The sequence below is a fragment of the Pseudophryne corroboree genome, chromosome 2, assembly GCF_028390025.1.
Source record: "Pseudophryne corroboree isolate aPseCor3 chromosome 2, aPseCor3.hap2, whole genome shotgun sequence".
NCBI classification, from domain to species: domain Eukaryota; kingdom Metazoa; phylum Chordata; class Amphibia; order Anura; family Myobatrachidae; genus Pseudophryne; species Pseudophryne corroboree.
Window position 1 is genome coordinate 387,667,733 of NC_086445.1, and position 16,508 is coordinate 387,684,240.

A 16,508-nucleotide genomic window follows, 5' to 3' on the forward strand; every position below is an offset into this window, starting at 1 on the left:
GGGAGCTGTAGTTCAAAATTGTCAGCTCCAGGGTCTCTGGGCGGATCATCAAAGATTGCTGTCTATAAATGTCCTGGAACTCCAGGCAATTTACAATGCGCTACGACAAGCAGTGCACATGCTTCGGTCTCAGACTGTTCAGGTGCAGTCAGACAATGCGACGGCGGTCGCATACATCAACAAACAAGGAGGAACGACAAGCCGCATGGCAATGCGGGAAGTAGCTCGAATCCTCAATTGGGCCGAGCATTACCAAGTGATATTGTCGGCAGTGTTCATTCCGGGAGTGGACAACTGGGAGGCGGATTATCTCAGCCGTCGGGATTTTCATCCAGGAGAATGGGCATTAAATCCAGAAGTGTTTCACATGTTGGTCCAGAGGTGGGGTTACCCTCAAGTGGACCTGATGGCATCTCGCCACAATCACCAAACGCCCCAGTATGTGTCCAGAATGCGAGATCCAAAGGCAGTGGCGGTGGATGCTCTCACCATCGCGTGGCCGTACAGCCTCGTGTATCTGTTTCCACCGTTTCCGCTGCTCCCTATGTTGCTAAAACGGATCAAAAGAGAGTCCGTCACAGTAATAATTGTGGCGCCTCATTGGCCTCGGAGAGCTTGGTTCTCGGATCTCCGCGGACTACTCGCAGACTATCCTTGGCCACTCCCACTACGTACGGACCTGTTACAACAGGGTCCGTTCCTTTACCCCGATTTAGCGCGGCTGCATTTGACGGGGTGGCTGTTGAGACCGCCCTCTTAAGAAGAGAGGGCATTCCAGAATCGGTTATACCAACCATGTTACGAGCTAGGAAGCCGGTTACGGCAGCTCATTATTACAGAATTTGGCGTGTCTATATAGCTTGGTGTGAAGATCGGAAGTTTCCGACATCATCTTTCAAGTTATCCCGTGTTTTGTTATTTCTACAGATGGGGTTAGATGGAGGACTGCGTTTATCTACACTAAAGGTGCAGGTATCTGCGTTGTCAATTTACTTTCAAAGACGATTGGCTCTATTGCCGTCGGTACACACTTTTCTGCAAGGTGTCCTCAGAGTACAGCCTCCATTCATTCCACCTACAGCGCCATGGGACTTGAATCTGGTTTTAGATTTCTTACAGTCTTCATATTTTGAACCCTTACAAGTGGATATTAAGTTTCTCACTTGGAAAACAATTTTTCTACTAGCCTTCGCTTCGGCAAGGCGTGTTTCAGATTTGGGTGCCTTGTCATGCAAGCCACCGTATTTGGTGTTTCATGATGACAGAGCGGAACTTCGGACGAATCCCACTTTCTTACCAAAGGTAGTGTCATCATTTCACATCAATCAACCAATAGTAGTTCCTGTGTTGACAGGAAATTCTGGAACTTTGGATGTGGTACGCGCATTACGCGTTTATGTATCCCGAACGTCTACAGTTCGGAAGACGGATACGTTGTTTGTTCTCTATGATGCTGCCAAGATGGGTTGGCCAGCTTCTAAGCAGACTTTATCCAGATGGATTAAACTGACCATTCGTCGGGCTTACCTTCATGCTAGGTTACAGCCGCCTACATCAGTAACAGCTCATTCCACACGTTCTGTAGGAACTTCGTGGGCAGCTGGTCGTGGGGCTTCTACGACGCAGCTCTGCCAAGCGGCTACATGGTCATCAGTGCACACGTTTGTGCGCTTTTATAAGTTTGATACGTTTGTGGCATCAGCATCTAGCTTTGGCCGCCTAGTGTTACAGGTGCCAAACAGCTCTCCCGCCCACGGGGAAAGCTTTGGTACGTCCCAAGAGTACTCCAGTGACCCCTAGTGGATGAAAAAGAAAATAGGATTTTGGTACTTACCAGGTAAATCCTTTTCTTTGAATCCATAGGGGGCACTGGACGCCCACCCAGAGCAGTTTTACCTGGTTTGTGGTAAGTTCAGAGGATCTTATGGTAACACATTCTCACCGACTGGTTCAAAGTTTGAAGTTCTAGCGGTTATAGTGCCAACTGTTTAGTCGTCGGTCACGTTATGTGTCAACTTTCTTGTTGTCCGTTATGTGATATGTAATTCTCCATTGTCAACCTCTCTATAGCTCCTGTTCGGCTCAGTAAAAAAACACTGAGGTACTCTGGGATATGGAGGGGAGGATAGTTCTAAATTTAACTATTCAGTGCCTTGTTCCTACGGAAGCCGTCCATATCCCAAGAGTACTCCAGTGCCCCCTATGGATTCAAAGAAAAGGATTTACCTGGTAAGTACCAAAATCCTATTGTTTCCATGAAAACACTATAGCATAACATTTTGTATTCAAATATAGTCGCAGTCACACACAGAATATAGGCATGCTGCCTGCGTCCTATTACATTACTAGGAGCATTTTCACCAGAAAGAAGGCAAAAAAAAGACTATCGGCGCTACCGAGTCACACGGCACTCACACGTTATGTGTAACGCGATTTGTAGCGCATGAAGCAAAGATGTAAGAGAATACATCTATGTATCAGGCCTCTATCTGGGAAGTTCTGGGTCAGGTCATTGTCAAAATGTAACATTTAAATCCTCGATTCGCCAGTTCTGATCCAAAAATTATCGGAATCAGCGAGGTGGGGATATTTAGCATGTAGGATTTTGCTGATCCCCCGATAAATTAATAATCATCTGAGTCCACCAGTGATTGTATCGGGGAATGGCCGGGTAGATGTATTGCCCGTATTAGTCATGTTATTAATAACTGTATAATTAAAAAATAAAATCTTTATTGCTTGTGTTTTAGATTTGTTGCTATAAATAAACCTAAACCCTGTAAACAACTGAGTCACTTTGTACCAAATGGAGCGTTATATGTGGGTTTGTCAGCGTTCTCACTTGCTGATTTTACTATGCAGGGGGAAGGGGGACTACCATCGCCTAGGTCATGGATCAGATGATCATGTGAGGAGGCCACGGCAAGTCCAGGGTCTTCAGGGAAAGAAAGTTATTGCAATTGCTACTGGATCTTTGCACTGTGTATGCTGCACAGAGGATGGTAAACCCTTTCTTACATTTATTATTGTAAAGGATGAATGCTTGTTTTGCAATGCACACATTGAGGAGTATATGTCAGCAAGTGTAAAAGTACTGAGCACAGTGGTAGATTTCTCAATAAATATTAGCTGTCTTTCTAACCTGAGCTTTAGAGCCAATTTCAGAGTGGAAATGGCTAGCGCTATTACTTGTTCCCTCAGGATACAGAGGTTTTATTGCTTATAGAGTCTTCTAATATTTTTCAAGGTTTATTTCTCTGTATAATCTTAGCACTGCTCTCAGGAGTCAGGGAATACTATCCATTTAGCATTTTGTGGCTTGTTTGCCATATTGCAGCTGTTGCAATTTAGATGTAGATTTAGTCTCCATTGAAAGGAAAATCCAAGGGATGTATGTGAAAGTCGATATCTGAATGTCTTAATCACAATTAAATGTTTTAAACATAACATTTCTGTACATACAATTAATTAATATAAATGCATGTATCCTGTAGGGCAGAGTTCTGGGGTGTGGGCACAGGCTTTCTGCGTGCACCTAAAAAGGGGGCGTGGCTGGCCATGGAGAAGGGCGCGACCCCGTCATTAGCACTCTTGGTGGCGTGCCCAGCATTTACAGACGTCCTGGGCTGCCCCCAAGCCTTCCTCTAACTGTGAATACATGCCATGCACATTGCATCTATTTACCCGGCGGTGATCGCTACACCACAACTTTTCACACCCGAGGGTGGGGAAGGTGCATGGCAGGCAGTTTTAGCAGGGCACCGCTACAAGGGCAGGGCACATTTTGCCATTTTTAAATCGGGCAGGGCACAGCGCCCTGCTAAGGCAGCCTAGTGCAAACCCTATGCACGGGTGCAAAGGAAAAACAAATCACATGGTAAAATAATGAGAATTCTGCAAGAACCATTTAGCAGAATAACAAACACATTTAACAACAAATCACATGGATCTTTACTTTCTGGTCAGGGCTTTGAGAACAAGGTGGGAATCTCCAATCATGCTAATAGTCATTTAGGGGTATATTTACTAAGCTGTGTATTTTCAATGCCCATGATTTTTGCAAATTTTACTTGTCCGATTTAAAAAGGCAATAATATTTCATGCAAAACAAGTCTGATGTTGCATTTACTGTTGTTGCCTTTTTAAATACTGTACGGTATGAAGAAAATCCATTGCTTAGGCAATATATCCTTTAGCCTTGTGGTAGTATTTCAGAATTTAACTTTAGCAGGCCTGGCTAGTCTGTGGCTATCCAGCCGTTATGAAACTGCACATCCCAGCATGCTCTGCAACAGTTTTAGCATTCCCTAATGGCAAAACTCTGCAGGGCATGCTGGGACTGGATAGTCACAGGTTGGTAGACAGAGCCTGCCTTAGGCATAGGCAAACTAGGCAAATGCCTAGGGCATTTGGTATGCTTAGGGGCACCAGCAGCTTCTGCTGATTAAAATGATATGCGGCATGCCTATATTCTGTGTGTGACTGTGGCTGTATCTGCATACGAAATCCTATGTTCCTGGACATCACTGTAATGTAGCATATCGTATGCAGATACAGCCGCAGTCGCACACAGAATATAGGCATGCTGCATATAATTTTAATCAGCAGAAGCTGCTTGTGCATCCTAGCCACATAGTAATGCAAATAATATGATGCATTTTAATAAACAAAAGGCGCCTGACGTTAGCAGAGCTGCCATCTGACTCATGCCAGGCACCTCCTGCAGAACTAGCGGCGGTGCTAGGGGGCACCAGCCAAAATCTTGCCTAGGGCATCATATTGGTTAGGGCCGGCTCTATTGGTAGGGCCTGTTTTAGAGAGTAATAGCTGTAACGCCAGACTAAAGGTGTGTATTGTAAAACTATGTACTATACGCCAACCAAAATGAAGGGCCACATTTAATAATGATGCTTATTACCAGCAGCATATTTTGTTTAATATCGCAGTGACTTAACATAACTTACCTCTCTGGTAAGATCCAGCTAAAGGGGTTATGTCTCATTGTTAAATGCAGTCCTACGTTTTCTGACAATTCTTCTTTGTTTGCTGCTGATCAGCACTTAGTATGGTTGCCAACTATTTATTAACGTACACATACAATAAGAGTCAATCAGCAGCAGTAAATATATTTCTCTATCGTCCTAAGTGGATGCTGGGGTTCCTGAAAGGACCATGGGGAATAGCGGCTCCGCAGGAGACAGGGCACAAAAAAGTAAAGCTTTACTAGGTCAGGTGGTGTGCACTGGCTCCTCCCCCTATGACCCTCCTCCAGACTCCAGTTAGATTTTGTGCCCGAACGAGAAGGGTGCAATCTAGGTGGCTCTCCTAAAGAGCTGCTTAGAGAAAGTTTAGTTTAGGTTTTTTTCTTTACAGTGAGTCCTGCTGGCAACAGGATCACTGCAACGTGGGACTTAGGGGGAAAGTAGTAAACTCACCTGCATGCAGAGTGGATTTGCTGCTTGGCTACTGGACACCATTAGCTCCAGAGGGATCGAACACAGGCCCAGCCGTGGAGTCCGGTCCCGGAGCCGCGCCGCCGACCCCCTTGCAGATGCTGAAGCGTGAAGAGGTCCGGAAACCGGCGGCTGAAGACTCCTCAGTCTTCATAAGGTAGCGCACAGCACTGCAGCTGTGCGCCATTTTCCTCTCAGCACACTTCACTGGGCAGTCACTGAGGGTGCAGAGCGCTGGGGGGGGCGCTCTGAGAGGCAAATATAAACCTTATACAAGGCTAAAAATACCTCACATATAGCCCATAGGGGCTATATGGAGATATTTAACCCCTGCCTGACTGGAAAAATAGCGGGAGAAGAACCCGCCGAAAAAGGGGCGGGGCCTATCTCCTCAGCACACGGCGCCATTTTCTGTCACAGCTCCGCTGGTCAGAACGGCTCCCAGGTCTCTCCCCTGCACTGCACTACAGAAACAGGGTAAAACAGAGAGGGGGGGCACATTAATGGCTATATATATATATATTAAAGCAGCTATAAGGGAGCACTTAATATAAGGATATCCCTTGTATATATAGCGCTTTGTGGTGTGTGCTGGCAGACTCTCCCTCTGTCTCCCCAAAAGGGCTAGTGGGTCCTGTCTTCATTAGAGCATTCCCTGTGAGTTTGCGGTGTGTGTCGGTACGTGGTGTCGACATGTATGAGGACGATATTGGTGTGGAGGCGGAGCAATTGCCAAATATGCAGATGTCACCCCCCAGGGGGTCGACACCAGAATGGATGCCTTTATTTGTGGAATTACGTGATGGTTTATCTTCCCTTAAACAGTCAGTTGAGGACATGAGGCGGCCGGACAATCAATTAATGCCTGTCCAGGCGCCTCAAACACCGTCAGGGGCTGTAAAACGCCCTTTGCCTCAGTCGGTCGACACAGACCCAGACACGGGCACTGATTCCAGTGACGACGGTAGAAATTCAAACGTATTTTCCAGTAGGGCCACACGTTATATGATTTTGGCAATGAAGGAGACGTTACATTTAGCTGATACTACAGATACCGTAAAACAGGGTATTATGTATGGTGTGAAAAAACTACAAACAGTTTTTCCTGAATCAGAAGAATTAAATGACGTGTGTGATGAAGCGTGGGTTGCTCCTGATAAAAAGTTGATAATTTCAAAAAAGTTATTGGCATTATACCCTTTCCCGCCAGAGGTTAGGGCGCGCTGGGAAACACCCCCTAAGGTGGACAAGGCGCTCACACGCTTATCCAAACAAGTGGCGTTACCCTCTCCTGAGACGGCCGCACTTAAGGATCCATCAGATAGAAAGATGGAAGTTATTCAAAAGAATATATACACACATGCAGGTGTTATACTACGACCAGCTATAGCAACTGCCTGGATGTGCAGTGCTGGAGTAGTTTGGTCAGAATCCCTGATTGAAAATATTGATACCCTAGATAGGGACAATGTTTTACTGTCGTTAGAACAAATAAAGGATGCATTTATCTATATGCGTGATGCACAGAGGGATATTTGCACACTGGCATCTCGGGTGAGTGCTATGTCCATTTCAGCCAGAAGAGCCTTATGGACACGACAGTGGACAGGCGATGCGGATTCAAAACGTCACATGGAGGTTTTGCCGTATAAAGGGGAGGAGTTATTTGGAGTTGGTCTATCAGACTTGGTGGCCACGGCTACTGCCGGGAAATCCACTTTTTTACCTCAAGTCACTCCCCAACAGAGAAAGGCACCGACCTTTCAACCGCAGCCTTTTCGCTCCTACAAAAATAAGAGAGCAAAGGGCTTGTCGTACCTGCCACGAGGCAGAGGAAGAGGGAAGAGACACCAACAGGCAGCTCCTTCCCAGGAACAGAAGCCCTCCCCGGCTCCTGCAAAAACCTCAGCATGACGCTGGGGCCTCTCAAGCGGACTCGGGGACAGTGGGGGGCCGTCTCAAAAATTACAGCGCGCAGTGGGCTCACTCGCAGGTAGACCCCTGGATCCTGCAGATAATATCTCAGGGGTACAGGTTGGAATTAGAGACGGATCCTCCTCATCGTTTCCTGAAGTCTGCCTTACCAACCGTCTCTTCCGAAAGGGAGAGGGTGTTGGAAGCCATTCACAAGCTGTACGCTCAGCAGGTGATAGTCAAAGTACCCCTATTACAACAAGGAAAGGGGTATTATTCCACTCTATTTGTGGTACCGAAGCCGGATGGCTCGGTAAGGCCTATTCTAAATCTGAAGTCCTTGAACCTCTACATAAAAAAGTTCAAGTTCAAGATGGAGTCACTCAGAGCAGTGATAGCGAACCTGGAAGAAGGGGACTTTATGGTATCCTTGGACATCAAGGATGCGTATCTACACGTTCCGATTTACCCCGCACACCAGGGGTACCTCAGGTTCATTGTTCAAAACTGTCACTATCAGTTTCAGACGCTGCCGTTCGGATTGTCCACGGCGCCTCGGGTCTTTACCAAGGTAATGGCCGAGATGATGATTCTTCTTCGAAGAAAAGGCGTATTAGTTATCCCATACTTGGACGATCTCCTAATAAGGGCAAGGTCCAGAGAACAGCTGGAGACAGCTTTAGCACTATCTCAAGAGGTGCTAAGACAACACGGGTGGATTCTGAATATTCCAAAATCCCATTTAATCCCGACAACTCGTCTGCTGTTCCTAGGAATGATTCTGGACACGGTTCAGAAAAAGGTTTTCCTTCCAGAGGAAAAAGCCAAGGAGTTATCCGATCTGGTCAGGAACCTCCTAAAACCAGGAAAAGTGTCAGTACATCAATGCACAAGAGTCCTGGGAAAAATGGTGGCTTCTTACGAAGCAATTCCATTCGGCAGATTCCATGCAAGAATATTCCAAAGGGATCTGTTGGACAAATGGTCAGGGTCGCATCTGCAGATGCACCTGCGAATAACCCTGTCACCAAAGACAAGGGTGTCACTTCTGTGGTGGTTGCAGAAGGCTCACCTATTAGAAGGCCGCAGATTCGGCATTCAGGATTGGATCCTGGTGACCACGGACGCCAGCCTGAGAGGCTGGGGAGCAGTCACACAAGGAAGAAACTTCCAGGGAGTATGGACGAGTCTGGAAAAGTCTCTTCACATAAACATTCTGGAACTAAGAGCAATCTACAATGCTCTAAGCCAGGCGGAACTTCTCCTGCAAGGAAAGCCGGTGTTGATTCAGTCGGACAACATCACGGCGGTCGCCCATGTAAACAGGCAGGGCGGCACAAGAAGCAGGAGTGCAATGGCAGAAGCTGCCAAGATTCTTCGCTGGGCGGAGAATCACGTGATAGCACTGTCAGCAGTGTTCATCCCGGGCGTGGACAACTGGGAAGCAGACTTCCTCAGCAGACACGATCTTCATCCGGGAGAGTGGGGTCTACATCCAGAAGTCTTCAACATGTTAATAGACCGTTGGGAAAGACCAATTGTAGACATGATGGCGTCTCGCCTCAACAAGAAACTGGACAAATATTGCGCCAGGTCAAGAGATCCACAGGCAATAGCTGTGGACGCACTGGTAACTCCTTGGGTGTACCAGTCAGTGTATGTGTTTCCTCCTCTGCCGCTCATACCAAAGGTATTGAAGATCATACGGCAAAGAAGAGTAAGAACAATACTAGTGGTTCCGGATTGGCCGAGAAGGACTTGGTATCCGGAACTTCAAGAGATGCTCACGGACGAACCGTGGCCTCTACCTCTGAGAAGGGACCTGCTACAGCAGGGTCCCTGTCTTTTTCAAGACTTACCGCGGCTGCGTTTGACGGCATGGCGGTTGAACGCCAGATCCTAAAAGGGAAAGGCATTCCAGAAGAAGTCATTCCTACCTTGATTAAGGCACGGAAGGAAGTCACCGTGAAACATTATCACCGCATTTGGCGAAAATATGTAGCGTGGTGCGAGGATCGGAAGGTTCCGACGGAGGAATTCCAACTGGGTCGTTTCCTACATTTCCTGCAATCAGGATTATCTATGGGTCTCAAATTGGGATCCATTAAGGTTCAAATTTCGGCCCTGTCAATATTCTTCCAAAAAGAATTGGCCTCTGTCCCTGAGGTCCAGACTTTTGTCAAGGGAGTACTGCATATACAGCCTCCTGTGGTGCCTCCGGTGGCACCGTGGGATCTAAATGTAGTTTTAGATTTCCTCAAATCCCATTGGTTTGAACCATTGAAAAAGGTGGATTTGAAATATCTCACATTGAAAGTGACTATGTTACTAGCCCTGGCCTCTGCCAGGAGAGTATCTGAATTGGCGGCTTTATCTTATAAAAGTCCTTATCTAATCTTCCATTCGGATAGGGCAGAACTGCGGACTCGTCCGCATTTTCTCCCTAAAGTGGTATCAGCATTTCATCTGAACCAACCTATTGTGGTGCCTGCGGCCACTAGCGACTTGGAGGACTCCAAGTTGTTGGACGTTGTCAGAGCCTTAAAAATATACATTGCAAGGACGGCTGGAGTCAGAAAATCTGACTCGCTGTTTATATTGTATGCACCCAACAAGTTGGGCGCACCTGCTTCTAAGCAGTCGATTGCTCGTTGGATTTGTAACACAATTCAACTTGCACATTCTGTGGCAGGCCTGCCACAGCCTAAAACTGTAAAAGCCCACTCCACAAGGAAGGTGGGCTCATCTTGGGCGGCTGCCCGAGGGGTCTCGGCATTACAACTCTGCCGAGCAGCTACGTGGTCGGGGGAGAACACGTTTGTAAAATTTTACAAATTTGATACCCTGGCAAAGGAGGACCTGGAGTTCTCTCATTCGGTGCTGCAGAGTCATCCGCACTCTCCCGCCCGTTTGGGAGCTTTGGTATAATCCCCATGGTCCTTTCAGGAACCCCAGCATCCACTTAGGACGATAGAGAAAATAAGAATTTACTTACCGATAATTCTATTTCTCGGAGTCCGTAGTGGATGCTGGGCGCCCATCCCAAGTGCGGATTATCTGCAATACTTGTACATAGTTATTGTTAACTAATTCGGGTTATTGTTAAGGAGCCATCTTAAGAGGCCCTTTCTGTTGTCATACTGTTAACTGGGTTTAGATCACAAGTTGTACGGTGTGATTGGTGTGGCTGGTATGAGTCTTACCCGGGATTCAAAATGCCTCCCTTATTGTGTATGCTCGTCCGGGCACAGTACCTAACTGGAGTCTGGAGGAGGGTCATAGGGGGAGGAGCCAGTGCACACCACCTGACCTAGTAAAGCTTTACTTTTTTGTGCCCTGTCTCCTGCGGAGCCGCTATTCCCCATGGTCCTTTCAGGAACCCCAGCATCCACTACGGACTCCGAGAAATAGAATTATCGGTAAGTAAATTCTTATTTTTCTCTTACGTCCTAGAGGATGCTGGGGACTACGTAAGGACCATGGGGATAGACGGGCTCCGCAAGAGGCATGGGCACTTTAAGAAAGACTTTAGATCTGGTGTGCACTGGCTCCTCCCTCTATGCCCCTCCTCCAGACCTCAGTTTGATACTATGCCCAGTGGAGACTGGGTGCTTTTCAGAGAGCTCTCCTGAGCTTTCTGACAGAAAGTATATTTGTTAGGTTTTTTATTTTCAGGGAGCCTGCTGGCAACAGACTCATTGCATCGAGGGACTGAGGGGAGAGAAGCAGACCTACTTCTGTGAGTTTCAAGGCTCTGCTTCTTAGGCTACTGGACACCATTAGCTCCAGAGGGAGTCAGAACACAGGTCTCACCCTGGAGTTCGTCCCGGAGCCGCGCCACCGTCCTCCTCATAGAGCCGGAAGATAGAAGCCGGGTGAGTATGAGAAGAAAAGAAGACTTCAGAGGCGGCAGAAGACTTCATGATCTTTACTGAGGTAACGCACAGCAGTGCAGCTGTGCGCCATTGCTCCCACACACCTCACACACGGCAGTCACTGTAAGGGTGCAGGGCACAGGGGGGGCGCCCTGGGCAGCAATATAAACCTCATTTCTGGCAAAAGAGATATATATACAGCTAGGCACTGTATATATAAGCTTATATTTAAGCGGGACAGAAGCCCGCCGCCGAGGGGGCGGGGCTTCTCCCTCCACTCACCAGCGCCATTTTATCCACAGCACAGCTGAGAGGAAGCTCCCCGGACTCTCCCCTGCTTATCCACGATGAAAGGGGGTTTCAGAGAAGAGGGGGGGGGGGGGGCACATAATTGGCAGCAAATAATAGTATTACAGCGCTACTGGGTAAACACATTGTGTGTTTTTCCTGGGGTATTAGCGCTGGGTGTGTGCTGGCATACTCTCTCTCTCTGTCTCTCAAAAGGGCCTTGTGGGGAAACTGTCTTCAGATAAGAGGATTCCCTGAGTGTGTGGTGTGTCGGTACGTCAGACAGGGAATCTACCCATGTCTGTCCCTATGTCGCAGGGACCTTCAGAGTCTCAAAACGCCTACTATCCAAAATAATAGACACTGATACCGACATGGAGTCTGACTCCAGTGTCGACTACGATGATGCATAGTTACAGCCAAAACTGGCAGAAAAGTATTCAATATATGATTATTGTAATAAAAGATGTTTTGCATATCACTGATGACCCTTCTGTCCCTGACACGAGGGTACACATGTTTAAGGGGAAGAAAACTGAGATAACATTTCCCCCCTCTCATGAACCAAATGAATTGTGTGAAAAAGAGTGGGAATCTCCAGACAAAAAACTGCAGTTTCCCAAAAGAATTCTCAGGGCGTATCCTTTCCCTGCTAGGGCCAGGATACGATGGGAATCCTCCCCTAGGGTGGACAAGGCGTTGACACGTTTACCCAAAAGGTAGCGCCGACATACCAAGATACAGCTACCCTCAGGGATCCTGCAGATAGCATGCAGAAAATTACTTTGAAGTCCATTTACACACATTCTGGTACACTACTCAGACCGGCGATTGTGTCGGCAGGGGTTTATAGCGCTGTAGCAGCGTGGACAGATACCTTATCAGCGGAGATTGAAACCCTAGATAAGGATACCATGTTATCTAGGATATATAAAAGATGCTGTCTTACATATAAGACATGCTCAAAGAGACATTGGTCTACTGGGTTCTAGAGTCAACGCTATGTCGATTTTCTGCTAGACGTGTCCTGTGGAACATGCAATGGACAGGTGATGCCGACTAAAAGAGGCATATGGAGGTTTTACCTTACAAGGGTGAGGAATTGTGTGGAGAAGGGCTCTCGGACCTGGTCTCCACAGCTATAGCTGGTAAATCTGATCTTTTGCCTTATATTCCCTCACAGCCTAAGAAAGCACGACATTATCAAATGCAGTCCTTTCGGTCGCAGAAAAACAAAGTACGAGGAGCGTCCTTTCTTACCAGAGGTAAGGGCGCAGGGCACAGCTAGTTCCAATGAACAGAAGTCCTCCCCGGCTTCTACTAAATCCACCGCATGACGCTGGGGCTCCGCTAAGGGAGTCCGCCCCCAGTGGGAGCACGTCTTCGACTCTTCAGCCACATCTGAGTTCACTCACAGGTGGATCCCTGGGCAATAGAAATTGTTTCTCAGGGTTACAAGCTGGAATTTGAAGAGGTGCCTCCTCGTCGGTTTTCCTAATCTGCCCTACCGGCTTCTCACCCAGAAAGGGAGATAATATTAAATACAATTCACACATTGTATCTCCAACAGGTGGTGCTCACGGTTCCCCTCCTTCAACAAGGAAGGGGATATTACTCAACCTTGGCTGTAGTCCCGATACCGGACGGTTCGGTCAGACCTATTTTAAAATTAAAATCTCTGAACCTATACTTGAAAAGGTTCAAATTCAAGGTGGAATCGCTCAGAGCGATCATCGCCAGCCTGGAAGGGGGAGATTTTATGGTGTATCTAGATATAAATTCTGCATACCTTCATGTTCCCATTTATCCACCCCATCAGGCGTACCTGAGAATTACGGTACAGTATTGTCATTACCAATTTCAGGGTAATTGGCGGAAATGATGGTGCTCCTACGCAAGCATGGAGTCACAATTATCCCATACTTGGACGATCTCCTAATAAGGGCGAGATCAAAAGAGCAGTTGTTGAACAGCGTGTCACTTTCGCTGAAGGTGTCACAGCAACTCGGCTGGATTCTCAATATCCTGAAGTCACAGTTGGTTCCTATGACTCGTCTGCCCTTCTTGGGTATGATTCTGAATACGGACCAGAAATGGGTTTATCTTCCGATAGAGAAGCCCCAGGAACTAATGACTCTGGTAAAAAACCTATTAAAGCCAAAACAGGTGTCAGTGCATCACTGCACTCGGGTCCTGGGAAAGATGGTGGCATCTTACGGGGCCATTCCTTTCAGCAGGTTCCATGCGAGGACTTTCCAATGGGATCTACGGAACAAGTGCTCCGGATCACATCTACAGATGCATCAATTAATCACCCTGTCCCCTAGGGCCAGGGTGTCTCTCCTGTGGTGGCTGCAGAGTGCTCACCTTCTGCAGGGTCGCAGGTTCACCATCCAGGACTGGATTCTGGTTGCCACGGACGCGAGCCTCCGAGGTGGGGGAGCAGTCACACAGGGAAGAAACTTCCAAGGTCTTTGGGTCAAGTCAAAAAACTTGTATTCAAATCAACATCCTGGAGCTGAGGGCCATATACAACGCCCTTCGGCAAGCGGAAACATTGCTTCGCGACCTACCGGTTCTGATCCAGTCAGACAACATCACCGCAGTGGCTCATGTAAACCGCCAAGGCGGCACAAAGAGCAGAGTGGAAATGGCAGAAGCCACCAGGATTCTCCGCTGGGCGGAAAATCATGTAAGCGCATTTTCAGCAGTTCATTCCGGGAGTGGACAACTGAGAAGCAGACTTCCTCAGCAAACACGACTTGCATCCAAGAGAGGACTTCTTTAGGAAGCCTTCTCACAGATTGCAAGTCAGTGGGAACTGCCACAGATAGACATGATGGCGTCCCGCCTCAACGAGAAGCTACAGAGGTATTGCACCAGGTCAAGAGACCCTCAGGCAGTAGCTGTAGATGCCCTAGTGACACCGTGGGTGTTCCAGTCGGTCTATGTATTTCCCCCTCTTCCTCTCATACCCAAGGCGTTGAGAATGGTAGGAGGGAGAGGAATGAGAACAATCCTCATTGTTCCAGATTGACCACGAAGGACCTGGTATCCGGATCTGCAGGAAATGCTCACAGAAGATCCGTGGCCTCTTCCTCTAAGACAGGACCGGTTGCAACAGGGGCCATGTCTATTCCAAGACTTACCGCGGCTGCGTTGGACGGCATGGCGGTTGAACGCCGGATCCTAGCGGATAAGGGTATTTTCCGGACGAGGTCATTCCTACGCTAATAAAGGCTAGGAAGGACATGACATCTAAACATTATCACCGTACATGGCGAAAATATGTTTCTTGGTGTGAGGCCAGGAATGCTCCTACGGAAGAATTCCATCTGGGCCGTTTCCTTCACTTCCTGCAAACTGGAGTGAATTTCGGCCTAAAATTAGGATCTATTAAGGTTCAGATTTCGGCCTTATCCATTTTCTTTCAAAAGGAATTGGCCTCTCTCCCTGAAGTACAAACTTTTGTGAAGGGAGTACTGCATATTCAGCCTCCTTTTGTACCTCCGGTGACGCCTTGGGACCTTAACGTGGTGTTAAGTTTAATTAAGTCACACTGGTTTGAACCACTTAAAACGGTGGAGTTGAAAAATCTAATTTAGAAGGTGGTCATGTTATTAGCCTTGGCTTCGGCTAGGCGAGTGTCGGAATTAGCGGCTTTATCACATAAAAGCCCCTATCTGGTTTTCCATATGAAAAGAGCGGAATTGCGGACCCGTCCTCAATTCCTGCCAAAAGTGGTTTCATCCTTTCATATGAACTATTGTGGTGCCTGTGGCTACGCGTGACTTGGAGGATCCCGAGTCCCTTGATGTGGTCAGGGCTTTGAAAATTTACGTGGCCAGATCGGCTACAGTCAGAAAAACAGAAGCACTGTTTGTCATGTATGCAGCCAACAAGATTGGTGCCCCTGCTTCAAAGTAGACTATTGCTCGCTGGATCTGTAACACGATTCAGCAGGCGCATTCTACGGCGGGATTGCCGTTACCTAAATCGGTCAAGGCCCATTCCACTAGGAAGGTGGGCTCTTCTTGGGCGGCTGCCAGAGGGGTCTCGGCGCTACAGCTGTGCTGAGCTACTACTTGGTCGGGTTCAAACTCCTTTGCAAAGTTCTATAAGTTTGATACCCTGGCTGAGGAGGACCTCCTGTTTGCTCAATCGGTGCTGCAGAGTCGTCCGCACTCTCCCGCCCGTTTGGGAGCTTTGCTATAATCCCCATGGTCCTTACGGAGTCCCCAGCATCCTCTAGGACGTAAGAGAAAATAAGATTTTAAACCTACCGGTAAATCTTTTTCTCGTAGTCCGTAGAGGATGCTGGACGCCCGTCCCAAGTGCGGACTACTTCTGCAAGACTTGTATATAGTTATTGCTTAAATAAGGGTTATGTTATAGTCTTATCGGTCTTGGACTGATGCTATGTCGTTTTCATACTGTTAACTGGATAGTATATCACAAGTTATACGGTGTGATTGGTGTGGCTGGTATGAATCTTGCCCTTGGATTAACAAAAATCCTTTCCTCGTACTGTCCGTCTCCTCTGGGCACAGTTTCTCTAACTGAGGTCTGGAGGAGGGGCATAGAGGGAGGAGCCAGTGCACACCAGATCTAAAGTCTTTCTTAGAGTGCCCATGTCTCCTGCGGAGCCCGTCTATCCCCATGGTCCTTACGGAGTCCCCAGCATCCTCTACGGACTACGAGAAAGATTTACCGGTAGGTTTAAAATCTTATTATTACTGCCAATTCGTCAGATACCTTTATTGTATTAAGTGATGTCGGGCGGTGGCACCAACTAATGTCCTACCACTGGGGAGCACTATGGTGGTGTGACGTTCACCATTTGGTAAGTAAATCCCTTATGACCGAGTAGCACCCGTAGAAGTGTAATTCTATGACGCTGACTGGATTTGAAACCCCAAGAAAAATTCAAGAGGTTGGCAGTGAAAGCCCATGCGGTCAGAGTTGCTTATTTTGAAAC

The 16,508-nt window shown here is 47.5% G+C and overlaps 1 protein-coding gene across 10 annotated transcripts in view; it reads left to right on the plus strand.

The window, feature by feature from the left end:
- HERC2 (HECT and RLD domain containing E3 ubiquitin protein ligase 2) overlaps positions 1–16,508 on the plus strand; it is a 618,496-nt gene that overhangs the window by 579,832 nt on the left and 22,156 nt on the right. For all 10 annotated transcript variants that reach the window (XM_063953293.1, XM_063953292.1, XM_063953291.1 and 7 more), the window contains one exon: positions 2,863–3,002. In XM_063953293.1, coding sequence (XP_063809363.1) covers positions 2,863–3,002 — 140 coding nt within the window. The remainder of the gene's footprint in view (positions 1–2,862; positions 3,003–16,508) is intronic.